Raw genomic sequence first — 16,013 nt, 5'->3', positions numbered from 1 at the left:
TGGGATTTAAAGACTTTGCTATAGGATTAATTCCTACAGCTGGGATTTAAAGACTTATTTCTATTTTCTCTATTCGACCCTGCACTTCCAGTCTCAGTCACCATTGATGCAAACTAATTCTGATCTAATTCTGGAAAGAATATTTCAAAACAAATTAGTTTAAATCCATGACTAAAGTAAGGAAATTTGTGATGCCTGGTGAGCTAAAAATTATTCTAAACGAACTCTATTTTCCCCTTCCCCAAGGAAGTTTTTCACCAATTTTAGTTAGAATCTGTTTGGTTCTTATGATTATAGTAGCAATTTAAAGAAGTTGCCACTATTTCTCTTATTAAGCCCTGCCTCTTATCCCCGATCCCTTCCCAAAAACTCTTTCTGACCAGATTTGGTTAAAATGATGTAGAATTTATGACTATCAGTGAAAATGTTGACAGACGGACAACGGATGGACTGATGCCACATTAGGCATGATAGTTTATCTGAATCATAATACAGAACAACAGGTGCTTTATCAGTGTTCTATAGTTCTATATGGAATCAAAGGCTCTGGCAGCTATCTCTTTCTTGGGAAAAAATACAATTAATGACTTCTATTGTCTACAATATTAGAATCAGCTTATGGTTTACGAGAAATCTCTGAAACTCGATCATTATGGTAAATGGATATCATCCGGAAACTACAAATTTTCAAAAAAATTTATTTGTAGTAACAGTGACCTTTGTAATTGAACTTTTGACTCCAAATTCTCTCATATGCTACCATTGTGTGAAGTTTGATCAAAATATGTTGATGTGTTTGTTGTTCTCAAGTTATCGTCCGGAAACTAATATTTTGTGTAAGAATTTTTTTTTAGTAGAAGTGACCTTTGTAGTTGACCTTTTGACCCCAAAATAAATCCCAAGCTATGCTATCTCCTGTGTTACCATTGCATGAAGTTTAAACAAATTATGTTGTTTAAACAAATTCTGTTGATGTGTTCTCAAGTTATCACCAGGAAGGACGGACGGACGGACGGACGGACAGACAGACAAACAGACAGATATCATAGTCGGGTTTCACCATCAGGAGACTAATTAGCTGCTATAAATATTTACATGATAGAATAGATTTTAACAGCTGGGATATGTAATGATCATGGACTTGTCGTACATGAGATGTTTATGAATGTGACTAACCTTGTCATCGGAGACCTGCTCAATGTAGATGTGAGTGGCATTATAGACCTTCATTCGTGTGTATCCGTAGTCCACACTGCGGAAAGCAGACCAAGGAGCAGAATTCCCAAAATCGTCATGATCCTCTGAACAGCCCTATCATATGAAATACCATTCAACATTAATTCCAAGTTTCTGTTACAATTACAATGTATAGAAAGCATAGAAAAATACATAAACTCTGTTAGAACATAATTTAATATCAGAATATAGTTCCTTTCCTTTATTAGTGATCAGAATTATAAATCAGTATGTGTCAAACAATATCAACAGTAACAGTTCAGGGTCCAGTTTTACGAACAATCTTTATTAATCACCTAGCTTTAAAAGTGATTGTTCTATAACAACAGAATTGCCCCCCTACCCCAACACATGTGGCAATCCTTCTACTATGTCCATTTGAACTATAGGAACTATAGGTATAGGTACAAGGAAAAGTCCCATAAAATACCGCCCTAAACCTATTACTCTCAGTTACAATGACTTACTGCGGAACCGGTGATGATGTGGACTGGGCCTTGGGGATTTGTGTATGGTGTTTTGGTTCCGTTCAATACCTGTAAATACAACACCAAACCAAGCTGAGCATGACTACATGTGTTTTACTATTAGATACATACGTCCAACAACAAAGGTATAGGCAACAAAGTGCTGAATATCATAAATTTGGTAACTCCTAGTCTTACTTGACAGAATGTCTTTCAAGTTACAATCCATGTATATATAGTGATAGGTGACAGACAATATTTACCTTTCTGTACAATCCATGTTTATATAGTGATAGGTGACAGACAATATTTACCTTTCTGTACAATCCATGTTTATATAGTGATAGGTGACAGACAATATTTACCTTTCTGTACAATCCATGTTTATATATGATAGGTGACAGACAATATTTACCTTTCTGTATCCATGTTATATAGTGATAGGTGACAACAATATTTACCTTTCTGTACAATCCATGTTTATATAGTGATAGGTGACAGACAATATTTACCTTTCTGTACAATCCATGTTTATATAAGTGATAGGTGACAGACAATATTTACCTTTCTGTACAATCCATGTTATATAGTGATAGGTGACAGACAATATTTACCTTATCCTTCTGTACAATCCATGTTTATATAGTGATAGGTGACAGACAATATTTACCTTTCTGTACAATCCATCTGTATATAGTGATATTAGTGATAGGTGACAGACAATATTACTTCTTACAATCTTTCTGTACAATCCATGTTTATATAGTGATAGGTGACAGACAATATTTACCTTTCTGTACAATCCATGTTTATATATAGTGATAGGTGACAGACAATATTTACCTTTCTGTACAATCCATGTTTATATAGTGATAGGTGACAGACAATATTTACCTTTCTGTACAATCCATGTTTATATAGTGATAGGTGACAGACAATATTTACCTTTCTGTACAATCCATGTTTATATACACTGATAGGTGACAGACAATATTTACCTTTCTGTACAATCCATGTTTATATAGTGATAGGTGACAGACAATATTTACCTTTCTGTACAATCCATGTTTATATAGTGATAGGTGACAGACAATATTTACCTTTCTGTACAATCCATGTTTATATACACTGATAGGTGACAGACAATATTTACCTTTCTGTACAATCCATGTTTATATAGTGATAGGTGACAGACAATATTTACCTTTCTGTACAATCCATGTTTATATAGTGATAGGTGACAGACAATATTTACCTTTCTGTACAATCTATGTTTATATAGTGATAGGTGACAGACAATATTTACCTTTCTGTACAATCCATGTTTATATAGTGATAGGTGACAGACAATATTTACCTTTCTGTACAATCATGTTTATATATGATAGGTGACAGACAATATTTACCTTTCTGTACAATCCATGTTTATATAGTGATAGGTGACAGACAATATTTACCTTTCTGTACAATCTATGTTTATATAGTGATAGGTGACAGACAATATTTACCTTTCTGTACAATCCATGTTTATATAGTGATAGGTGACAGACAATATTTACCTTTCTGTACAATCCATGTTTTATATAGTGATAGGTGACAGACAATATTTACCTTTCTGTACAATCTATGTTTATATAGTGATAGGTGACAGACAATATTTACCTTTCTGTACAATCCATGTTATATATAGTGATAGGTGACAGACAATATTTACCTTTCTGTACAATCCATGTTTATATAGTGATAGGTGACAGACAATATTTACCTTTCTGTACAATCCATGTTTATATAGTGATAGGTGACAGACAATATTTACCTTTCTGTACAATCCATGTTTATATAGTGATAGGTGACAGACAATATTTACCTTTCTGTACAATCCATGTTTATATAGTGATAGGTGACAGACAATATTTACCTTTCTGTACAATCCATGTTTATATAGTGATAGGTGACAGACAATATTTACCTTTCTGTACAATCCATGTTTATATATAGTGATAGGTGACAGACAATATTTACCTTTCTGTACAATCCATGTTTATATAGTGATAGGTGACAGACAATATTTACCTTTCTGTACAATCCATGTTTATATAGTGATAGGTGACAGACAATATTTACCTTTCTGTACAATCCATGTTTATATATAGTGATAGGTGACAGACAATATTTACCTTTCTGTACAATCCATGTTTATATATATAGTGATAGGTGACAGACAATATACTACCTTTCTGTACAATCCATGTTTATATAGTGATAGGTGACAGACAATATTTACCTTTCTGTACAATCCATGTTTATATAGTGATAGGTGACAGACAATATTTACCTTTCTGTACAATCCATGTTTATATAGTGATAGGTGACAGACAATATTTACCTTTCTGTACAATCCATGTTTATATAGTGATAGGTGACAGACAATATTTACCTTTCTGTACAATCCATGTTTATATAGTGATAGGTGACAGACAATATTTACCTTTCTGTACAATCCATGTTTATATAGTGATAGGTGACAGACAATATTTACCTTTCTGTACAATCCATGTTTATATAGTGATAGGTGACAGACAATATTTACCTTTCTGTACAATCCATGTTTATATAGTGATAGGTGACAGACAATATTTACCTTTCTGTACAATCCATGTTTATATACACTGATAGGTGACAGACAATATTTACCTTTCTGTACAATCCATGTTTATATAGTGATAGGTGACAGACAATATTTACCTTTCTGTACAATCCATGTTTATATAGTGATAGGTGACAGACAATATTTACCTTTCTGTACAATCCATGTTTATATAGTGATAGGTGACAGACAATATTTACCTTTCTGTACAATCCATGTTTATATAGTGATAGGTGACAGACAATATTTACCTTTCTGTACAATCATATTTATATATACACTGATAGGTGACAGACAATATTTACCTTTCTGTACAATCCATGTTTATATAGTGATAGGTGACAGACAATATTTACCTTTCTGTACAATCTATGTTTATATAGTGATAGGTGACAGACAATACTTACCTTTCTGTACAATCCATGTTTATATAGTGATAGGTGACAGACAATATTTACCTTCTGTACAATCATGTTATATAGATAGGTGACAGACAATTTACCTTTCTGTACAATCCATGTTTATATAGTGATAGGTGACAGACAATATTTACCTTTCTGTACAATCCATGTTTTATAGTGATAGGTGACAGACAATATTTACCTTTCTGTACAATCCATGTTTATATAGTGATAGGTGACAGACAATATTTACCTTTCTGTACAATCATGTTTATATAGTGATAGGTGACAGACAATATTTACCTTTCTGTACAATCTATGTTTATATAGTGATAGGTGACAGACAATATTTACCTTTCTGTACAATCCATTTTATATAGTGATAGGTGACAGACAATATTACCTTTCTGTACAATCCATGTTTATATAGTGATAGGTGACAGACAATACTTACCTTTCTGTACAATCCATGTTTATATAGTGATAGGTGACAGACAATATTTACCTTTCTGTACAATCCATGTTTATATACATGATAGGTGACAGACAATATTTACCTTTCTGTACAATCCATGTTTATATAGTGATAGGTGACAGACAATATTTACCTTTCTGTACAATCCATGTTTATATAGTGATAGGTGACAGACAATATTTACCTTTCTGTACAATCTATGTTTATATAGTGATAGGTGACAGACAATATTTACCTTTCTGTACAATCTATGTTTATATACACTGATAGGTGACAGACAATATTTACCTTTCTGTACAATCCATGTTTATATAGTGATAGGTGACAGACAATATTTACCTTTCTGTACAATCCATGTTTATATAGTGATAGGTGACAGACAATATTTACCTTTCTGTACAATCTATGTTTATATAGTGATAGGTGACAGACAATATTTACCTTTCTGTACAATCTATGTTTATATAGTGATAGGTGACAGACAATATTTACCTTTCTGTACAATCCATGTTTATATAGTGATAGGTGACAGACAATATTTACCTTTCTGTACAATCCATGTTTATATAGTGATAGGTGACAGACAATATTTACCTTTCTGTACAATCTATGTTTATATAGTGATAGGTGACAGACAATATACCTTTCTGTACAATCCATGTTTATATAGTGATAGGTGACAGACAATATTTACCTTTCTGTACAATCCATGTTTATATACACTGATAGGTGACAGACAATATTTACCTTTCTGTACAATCCATGTTTATATAGTGATAGGTGACAACAATATTACCTTTCTGTACAATATGTTTATATAGTGATAGGTGACAGACAATATTTACCTTTCTGTACAATCATGTTTATATAATGATAGGTGACAGACAATATTTACCTTTCTGTACAATCATGTTTATATAGTGATAGGTGACAGACAATATTTACCTTTCTGTACAATCCATGTTTATATAGTGATAGGTGACAGACAATATTTACCTTTCTGTACAATCCATGTTTATATAGTGATAGGTGACAGACAATATTTACCTTTCTGTACAATCTATGTTTTATAGTGATAGGTGACAGACAATATTTACCTTTCTGTACAATCCATGTTTATATACCTGATAGGTGACAGACAATATTTACCTTTCTGTACAATCCATGTATATATAGTGATAGGTGACAGACAATATTTACCTTTCTGTACAATCCATGTTTATATAGTGATAGGTGACAGACAATATTTACCTTTCTGTACAATCCATGTTTATATACACTGATAGGTGACAGACAATATTTACCTTTCTGTACAATCCATGTTTATATAGTGATAGGTGACAGACAATATTTACCTTTCTGTACAATCCATGTTTATATAGTGATAGGTGACAGACAATATTTACCTTTCTGTACAATCCATGTTTATATACACTGATAGGTGACAGACAATATTTACCTTTCTGTACAATCCATGTTTATATAGTGATAGGTGACAGACAATATTTACCTTTCTGTACAATCCATGTTTATATAGTGATAGGTGACAGACAATATTTACCTTTCTGTACAATCCATGTTTATATAGTGATAGGTGACAGACAATATTTACCTTTCTGTACAATCCATGTTTATATACACTGATAGGTGACAGACAATATTTACCTTTCTGTATACACGTACAATCCATGTTTATATACACTGATAGGTGACAGACAATATTTACCTTTCTGTACAATCCATGTTTATATAGACTGATAGGTGACAGACAATATTTACCTTTCTGTACAATCCATGTATATATAGTGATAGGTGACAGACAATATTTTTCTGTACAATCTGTTTTATACTGTACAACATATTACCTTCTGTATGTTTATATATGATAGGTGACAGACAATATTTACCTTTCTGTACAATCATGTTTATATAGTGATAGGTGACAGACAATATTTACCTTTCTGTACAATCCATGTTTATATAGTGATAGGTGACAGACAATATTACCTTCTGTACAATCATGTTTATATGATAGGTGACAGACAATATTTACCTTTCTGTACAATCCATGTTTATATAGTGATAGGTGACAGACAATATTTACCTTTCTGTACAATCCATGTTTATATAGTGATAGGTGACAGACAATATTTACCTTTCTGTACAATCCATGTATATATAGTGATAGGTGACAGACAATATTTACCTTTCTGTACAATCTATGTTTATATAGTGATAGGTGACAGACAATATTTACCTTTCTGTACAATCTATGTTTATATAGTGATAGGTGACAGACAATATTTACCTTTCTGTACAATCTATGTTTATATAGTGATAGGTGACAGACAATATTTACCTTTCTGTACAATCTATGTTTATATACACTGATAGGTGACAGACAATATTTACCTTTCTGTACAATCCATGTTTATATAGTGATAGGTGACAGACAATATTTACCTTTCTGTACAATCCATGTTTATATACACTGATAGGTGACAGACAATATTTACCTTTCTGTACAATCTATGTTTATATAGTGATAGGTGACAGACAATATTTACCTTTCTGTACAATCCATGTTTATATAGTGATAGGTGACAGACAATATTTACCTTTCTGTACAATCCATGTTTATATAGTGATAGGTGACAGACAATATTTACCTTTCTGTACAATCTATGTTTATATATGATAGGTGACAGACAATATTTACCTTTCTGTACAATCATGTTTATATACTGATAGGTGACAGACAATATTTACCTTTCTGTACAATCCATGTTTATATAGTGATAGGTGACAGACAATATTTACCTTTCTGTACAATCTATGTTTATATACACTGATAGGTGACAGACAATATTTACCTTTCTGTACAATCCATGTTTATATACACTGATAGGTGACAGACAATATTTACCTTTCTGTACAATCCATGTTTATATACATGATAGGTGACAGACAATATTTACCTTTCTGTACAATCCATGTTTATATACACTGATAGGTGACAGACAATATTTACCTTTCTGTACAATCCATGTATATATAGTGATAGGTGACAGACAATATTTACCTTTCTGTACAATCCATGTATATATAGTGATAGGTGACAGACAATATTTACCTTTCTGTACAATCCATGTTTATATACACTGATAGGTGACAGACAATATTTACCTTTCTGTACAATCCATGTTTATATAGTGATAGGTGACAGACAATATTTACCTTTCTGTACAATCCATGTTTATATAGTGATAGGTGACAGACAATATTTACTTCTGTACAATCCATGTTTATATATGATGGTGACAGACAATATTTACCTTTCTGTACAATCCATGTTTATATAGTGATAGGTGACAGACAATATTTACCTTTCTGTACAATCCATGTTTATATATGATAGGTGACAACAATATTACTTCTGTACATTGATATAGGTGACAGACAATATTTACCTTTCTGTACAATCCATGTTTATATAGTGATAGGGTGACAGACAATATTTACCTTTCTGTACAATCTATGTTTATATACACTGATAGGTGACAGACAATATTTACCTTTCTGTACAATCCATGTTTATATACACTGATAGGTGACAGACAATATTTACCTTTCTGTACAATCTATGTTTATATAGTGATAGGTGACAGACAATATTTACCTTTCTGTACAATCCATGTTTATATACACTGATAGGTGACAGACAATATTTACCTTTCTGTACAATCCATGTTTATATAGTGATAGGTGACAGACAATATTTACCTTTCTGTACAATCCATGTTTATATAGTGATAGGTGACAGACAATATTTACCTTTCTGTACAATCCATGTTTATATAGTGATAGGTGACAGACAATATTTACCTTTCTGTACAATCCATGTTTATATAGTGATAGGTGACAGACAATATTTACCTTTCTGTACAATCCATGTTTATATACACTGATAGGTGACAGACAATATTTACCTTTCTGTACAATCCATGTTTATATAGTGATAGGTGACAGACAATATTTACCTTTCTGTACAATCCATGTTTATATACACTGATAGGTGACAGACAATATTTACCTTTCTGTACAATCCATGTTTATATAGTGATAGGTGACAGACAATATTTACCTTTCTGTACAATCCATGTTTATATACACTGATAGGTGACAGACAATATTTACCTTTCTGTACAATCATGTTTATATAGTGATAGGTGACAGACAATACCTTTCTGTACAATCTATGTTTATATATGATAGGTGACAGACAATATTTACCTTTCTGTACAATCCATGTTTATATAGTGATAGGTGACAGACAATATTTTTACCTTTCTGTACAATCTATGTTTATATAGTGATAGGTGACAGACAATATTTACCTTTCTGTACAATCCATGTTTATATACACTGATAGGTGACAGACAATATTTACCTTTCTGTACAATCCATGTATATATAGTGATAGGTGACATACAATATTTACCTTTCTGTTCAATCCATGTTTATATACACTGATACGTGACAGACAATATTTACCTTTCTGTATACACGTACAATCCATGTTTATATACACTGATAGGTGACAGACAATATTTACCTTTCTGTCATAAACAGGCCAGAGACGTTCATAGGAATGTTCATGTGCCCAAAACATTAGGTCTACATCATATTGTCTGAACAGTGATTCCAAGCCGTATTTATGAATAAAGGGTATTCCAACTCGTACCTGTAAATATATTAAACATTCTTATTAACAACATTCAAACACATCATTTGTGTGATTATACAGCTAAATATTTATATTTCTACCATAATAGATAGGTGTGTTTCAACTGTTAGGTACCAAACAAACATTGCAGGTGTTGATTAACAATTTGTTTATACCACATGGGTAAACACATGTGTGTACGCATTCTGATTGGCTAGTTAGGTGAACTTTGACTGAAGTACTATTTCCTTGGTGATACCTCATCAACGTCATCAGTAACAAAATGATGTTATCCTATGTTGTATTTGTCGTGTGATATCAAAATTCTGTTGAAAACTGTATGTGTTGTCATTGATTTGTCAACATATGCGACGTTTTAATGCGTGCTGAAAAATCGGCCTGAAATACTAATTATACAATAATCTGTGTGTTTTTGACTGAAAAGCATTTCACTGATGAGTTTGGTACTTTAATTGAAACCGACTTGAACTTGATTACAATGGCTTGATGATTATTTGACAGGAACTAGAGTGCACCGTGCCATACGTATACATTTATATAGTCCGACAATGAGTTTTATATTGTTGAATTCCACTCAATAAGACGTTACATAAGTAATATTTCATCCTAAGATATTCCCCCCCACTAAAGCTTGCATCATTTGTAACTTTTTAAAAATAACTCACTCATGTAGAATAAATTCCATCTCCAACAACCACTCATTGTATACCCTCAATCCCCATCAACCTTAAAAGTATTTACTTAAATTGGTTGTCACATGATTTCTTTACACAGACTCACAGGGCATAACAGTCACCAGAGTTATGATACAAAATAACTCAACATGTAAACACTTGTTAGTACCATGTTTACACACATCAGCTTTGTAATTAATTTGTGATTGGAACAATCATTATTACTTTTGTTACCTTTATAAGATGTACATGTAGTTCTACATGGCTATTGGGGGTCCTTACCAAACTTTCGTAATGAGTACAATCATCATTATCTTTGTTACCTTTATAAGATGTAGTTCTATATGACCACAGTGGGGGTCCTTACCAAACTTTCGTAATGGGTACAATCATCATTATCTCTGTTACCTTTATAAGATGTAGTTCTATATGACCACAGTGGGGGTCCTTACCAAACTTTCGTGATGAGTACAATCATCATTATCTTTGTTACTTTTATAAGATGTAGTTCTATATGACCACAGTGGGGGTCCTTACCAAACTTTCATGATGGGTACAGTCATCATTATCTTTGTTTCCTTTATAAGATGTAGTTCTACATGACCACAGTGGGGGTCCTTACCAAACTTTCGTGATGAGTACAATCATCATTATCTTTGTTTCCTCTATAAGATGTAGTTCTATATGACCACAGTGGGGGTCCTTACCAAACTTTCGTAATGGGTACAATCATCATTATCTCTGTTACTTTTATAAGATGTAGTTCTATATGACCACAGTGGGGGTCCTTACCAAACTTTCATGATGGGTACAGTCATCATTATCTTTGTTTCCTTTATAAGATGTAGTTCTATATGACCACAGTGGGGGTCCTTACCAAACTTTCGTGATGGGTACAATCATCATTATCTCTGTTACTTTTATAAGATGTAGTTCTATATGACCACAGTGGGGGTCCTTACCAAACTTTCATGATGGGTACAGTCATCATTATCTCTGTTACTTTTATAAGATGTAGTTCTATATGACCACAGTGGGGGTCCTTACCAAACTTTCGTGATGGGTACAATCATCATTATCTCTGTTACTTTTATAAGATGTAGTTCTATATGACCACAGTGGGGGTCCTTACCAAACTTTCGTAATGGGTACAATCATCATTATCTCTGTTACTTTTATAAGATGTAGTTCTATATGACCACAGTGGGGGTCCTTACCAAACTTTCGTGATGGGTACAGTCATCATTATCTTTGTTTCCTCTATAAGATGTAGTTCTACATGACCACAGTGGGGGTCCTTACCAAACTTTCGTAATGGGTACAATCATCATTATCTCTGTTACCTTTATAAGATGTAGTTCTACATGACCACAGTGGGGGTCCTTACCAAACTTTCGTAATGGGTACAATCATCATTATCTCTGTTACCTTTATAAGATGTAGTTCTATATGACCACAGTGGGGGTCCTTACCAAACTTTCGTAATGGGTACAATCATCATTATCTCTGTTACCTTTATAAGATGTAGTTCTATATGACCACAGTGGGGGTCCTTACCAAACTTTCATGATGGGTACAGTCATCATTATCTCTGTTACTACAGTACATCGGCCTATGGGCCATTGTCATTATCCAGGGAGTTTTGGCTCGGTTCTCTGAGGCTTTCTGTAACAATGAAAGAATCAATGGTTTTGTACTAGCAAACAATGTTATGATATTCTTTGAGCATTAAAACAATCATCTAATAAACATGAATACATTTAATCTTAGCAAGAGATTAAAATAAAAATTATCTTTGTATATTTTTTTGTAAAGATTGAGTTATTTTTATCATTTCTGGTTTAAGCTTGTTTCTATTGTGTTACATCTGTTACTGTGGTTGGTGTTATATTGTATCTCTTATAACTTCCAAGTGTTTATGGTATATTGTATTACCTTTACATAGTTCATCTTTTTTTGCGTGTTTGATATACCTTACAGATTCGGTTATATTACCTTGAAGGGTTTACCTCTCAATGTTTCCAATAATTCACATTTAAAGTTGTGTGTAATATATAAAGATATCACTTTTGCTTCACACCTTATTGGTTCTCTACTGAGTGTTGCCATTGTATGATCACTGTGACCTCATAAAATTAGTAACTTACAAAATTTATGCAGTACCACAATGATTCAACAAGGGCCCGATAGGCCCTAATCACTCACCTGCTATCTGGTAATCATGGTGCATACTTATGACATAAGAGAATCAATAAGAATAACCTATGAATGATCCAGGTCTTGATAAAGACATCGTTTAAAGATTTTAGACTATTTAACCCCTACGACCTTGAATGAATTCAAGGTCAATCATTTGGATAAACTTGGTAGCGTTTTATCCCAGCATGTCACAGGCCCAATATCAGGTCTCTAGGCCTCTTGGTTATTAAGAAGAAGTTGTTAAAATATTTAAGACTATTTGAACCCTGTGACCTTATGACCTTGAACGAAGATCAAAGTCATTCATTTGAACAAACTAACTTTGTAGTCCTTCATTCCAGCATGCTATAAGCCAGATTTTAGGACTCTAGGTCTCCAACTTTCGGAGAAGTTATTTAAATGGAAAAGTTGACATTGGACGGACTGTCAGACAATAGATGGACACTGCACCCCGGCATATGCTGACTAACCCTTTGGGCGGGTGGGCTAATAATGCTACATTACATTTATATGTTACCATTATATTACCTTGAGATCCTGTTCCAGCCAGTTATACTGGTGGATAATCTGTTCAAAACCAAACTGCAGGAAAAACAGGTACTCCGTGGAAAAGGATATCACATGCATGGGACCCATGTCAAAACTGTAACAAAACAAACAAAACTGTCTCATTGTATAATTGAAATTAGATGTTCTTTTCTAAACAGCTTGACTTGGATACACATGTAACTGGCTTTCTAAATCAATAAATGTGGTCATTTTAAGATGGCCTCCACTACTGCAAGTAATGTGTTGCAGGTGTTAAGATTGAGTGGAGGGAGAAAGCAGTATGTTCATGTTATGTCTCCTTTTGACCATGAAATGTTTACCTATATTCTAGTGCTATTACACAGAAATACATTGCCAAAGACATAAACAGTATAGCCCACCTCAAGACAATGTACGGACACCTTGACCTCACCACATTGTGCTGACACCCTGACCTCACCACATTATACTGACACCCTAACCTCATCACATTGTACTGACACCTTGACCTCACCACATTGTACTGACACCCTAACCTCACCACATTGTACTGACATCCTGACCTCACCACATTATACTGACACCCTAACCTCATCACATTGTACTGACACCTTGACCTCACCACATTGTACTGACATCCTGACCTCACCACATTGTACTGACATCCTGACCTCACCACATTGTACTGACACCCTAACCTCATCACATTGTACTGACACCTTGACCTCACCACATTGTACTGACACCTTGACCTCACCACATTGTACTGACATCCTGACCTCACCACATTGTACTGACATCCTGACCTCACCACATTGTACTGACACCCTGACCTCACCACATTGTACTGACGCCCTGACCTCACCACATTGTACTGACACCCTGACCAAACCACAATGTACTGACACCCTGACCTCACCACATTGTACTGACACACTGACTTCACCACAATGTACTGACACCCTGACCTCATTACATTATACTGACACCCTGACCTCATCACAATGTACTGACACCCTGACCTCATTACATTATACTAACACCCTGACCAAACCACAATGTACTGACACCCTGACCTCACCACATTGTACTGACACCCTAACCTCATCACATTGTACTGACACCCTGACCTCACCACATTGTACTGACACCCTGACCTCACCACATTGTACTGACACCCTGACCTCACCACATTGTACTGACACCCTGACCTCACCACATTGTACTGACACCCTGACCTCACCACATTGTACTGACACCCTGACCTCACCACAATGTACTGACACCCTGACTTCACCACATTGTACTGACACCCTGACCTCACCACAATGTAATGACACCCTGACCTCACCACAATGTACTGACACCCTGACCTCACCACATTGTACTGACATCCTGACCTCACCACATTGTACTGACACCCTGACCTCACCACAATGTACTGACACCCTGACCTCACCACAATGTACTGACACCCTGACCTCACCACAATGTACTGACACCCTGACCTCACCACATTGTACTGACACCCTGACCTCACCACATTGTGCTGACACCCTGACCTCACCACATTATACTGACACCCTGACCTCACCACATTGTACTGACACCCTAACCTCATCACATTGTACTGACACCTTGACCTCACCACATTGTACTGACACCCTGACCTCACCACATTGTACTGACACCTTGACCTCACCACATTGTACTGACACCCTGACCTCACCACATTGTACTGACACCCTGACCTCACCACAATGTGCTGACACCCTGACCTCACCACATTGTACTGACACCCTGACCTCACCACATTGTACTTACACCCTGACCTCACCACAATGTGCTGACACCCTGACCTCACCACAATGTGCTGACACCCTGACCTCACCACATTGTACTTACACCCTGACCTCACCACAATGTGCTGACACCCTGACCTCAGCACAATGTACTGACACCCTGACCTCACTACATTGTACTGACACCCTGATCTCAGCACAAGGTACTGACACCTGACCTCACCACAATGTACTTACACCCTGACCTCACCACATTGTACTGACACCCTGACCTCACCACATTGTACTGACACCCTGACCTCACCACAATGTGCTGACACCCTGACCTCACCACATTGTACTTACACCCTGACCTCACCACAATGTGCTGACACCCTGACCTCAGCACAATGTACTGACACCCTGACCTCACTACATTGTACTGACACCCTGATCTCAGCACAAGGTACTGACACCTGACCTCACCAGATTATACTGACACCCTGACCTCACCACATTGTACTGACACCCTGACCTCACCACATTGTACTGACACCCTGACCTCACCACATTGTACTTACACCCTGACCTCACCACATTGTACTGACACCCTGACCTCAACACATTGTACTGACACCCTGACCTCAACACATTGTACTGACACCCTGACTTCAATACATTGTACTGACACCCTGACCTCAACACATTGTACTGACACCCTGACTTCAATACATTGTACTTACACCCTGACCTCACCACATTGTACCGAGACCCTGACCTCACCACATTGTACTGACACCCTGACCTCACCACATTGTACTGACACCCTGACTTCGCCACATGACACCCTGACACGCT

At 35.3% G+C, this 16,013-nt stretch overlaps 1 protein-coding gene across 1 annotated transcript in view; it reads right to left on the bottom strand.

The window, feature by feature from the left end:
• LOC138319315 (acid phosphatase type 7-like) overlaps positions 1–16,013 on the bottom strand; it is a 42,605-nt gene that overhangs the window by 5,819 nt on the left and 20,773 nt on the right. Inside the window, exons 7-11 of the mRNA XM_069262385.1 lie at positions 13,375–13,489; positions 12,205–12,312; positions 9,842–9,970; positions 1,704–1,772; positions 1,177–1,311 (exon numbers count right to left, since the gene is read on the bottom strand). Of these exons, the coding sequence (XP_069118486.1) occupies positions 1,177–1,311; positions 1,704–1,772; positions 9,842–9,970; positions 12,205–12,312; positions 13,375–13,489 (556 nt within the window). The remainder of the gene's footprint in view (positions 1–1,176; positions 1,312–1,703; positions 1,773–9,841; positions 9,971–12,204; positions 12,313–13,374; positions 13,490–16,013) is intronic.

Source organism: Argopecten irradians, chromosome 3, assembly GCF_041381155.1.
Source record: "Argopecten irradians isolate NY chromosome 3, Ai_NY, whole genome shotgun sequence".
Classification (NCBI taxonomy): domain Eukaryota; kingdom Metazoa; phylum Mollusca; class Bivalvia; order Pectinida; family Pectinidae; genus Argopecten; species Argopecten irradians.
The sequence above is the reverse complement of the archived record's forward strand: the minus strand, read 5'-3'. Positions and strand labels throughout refer to the sequence as shown.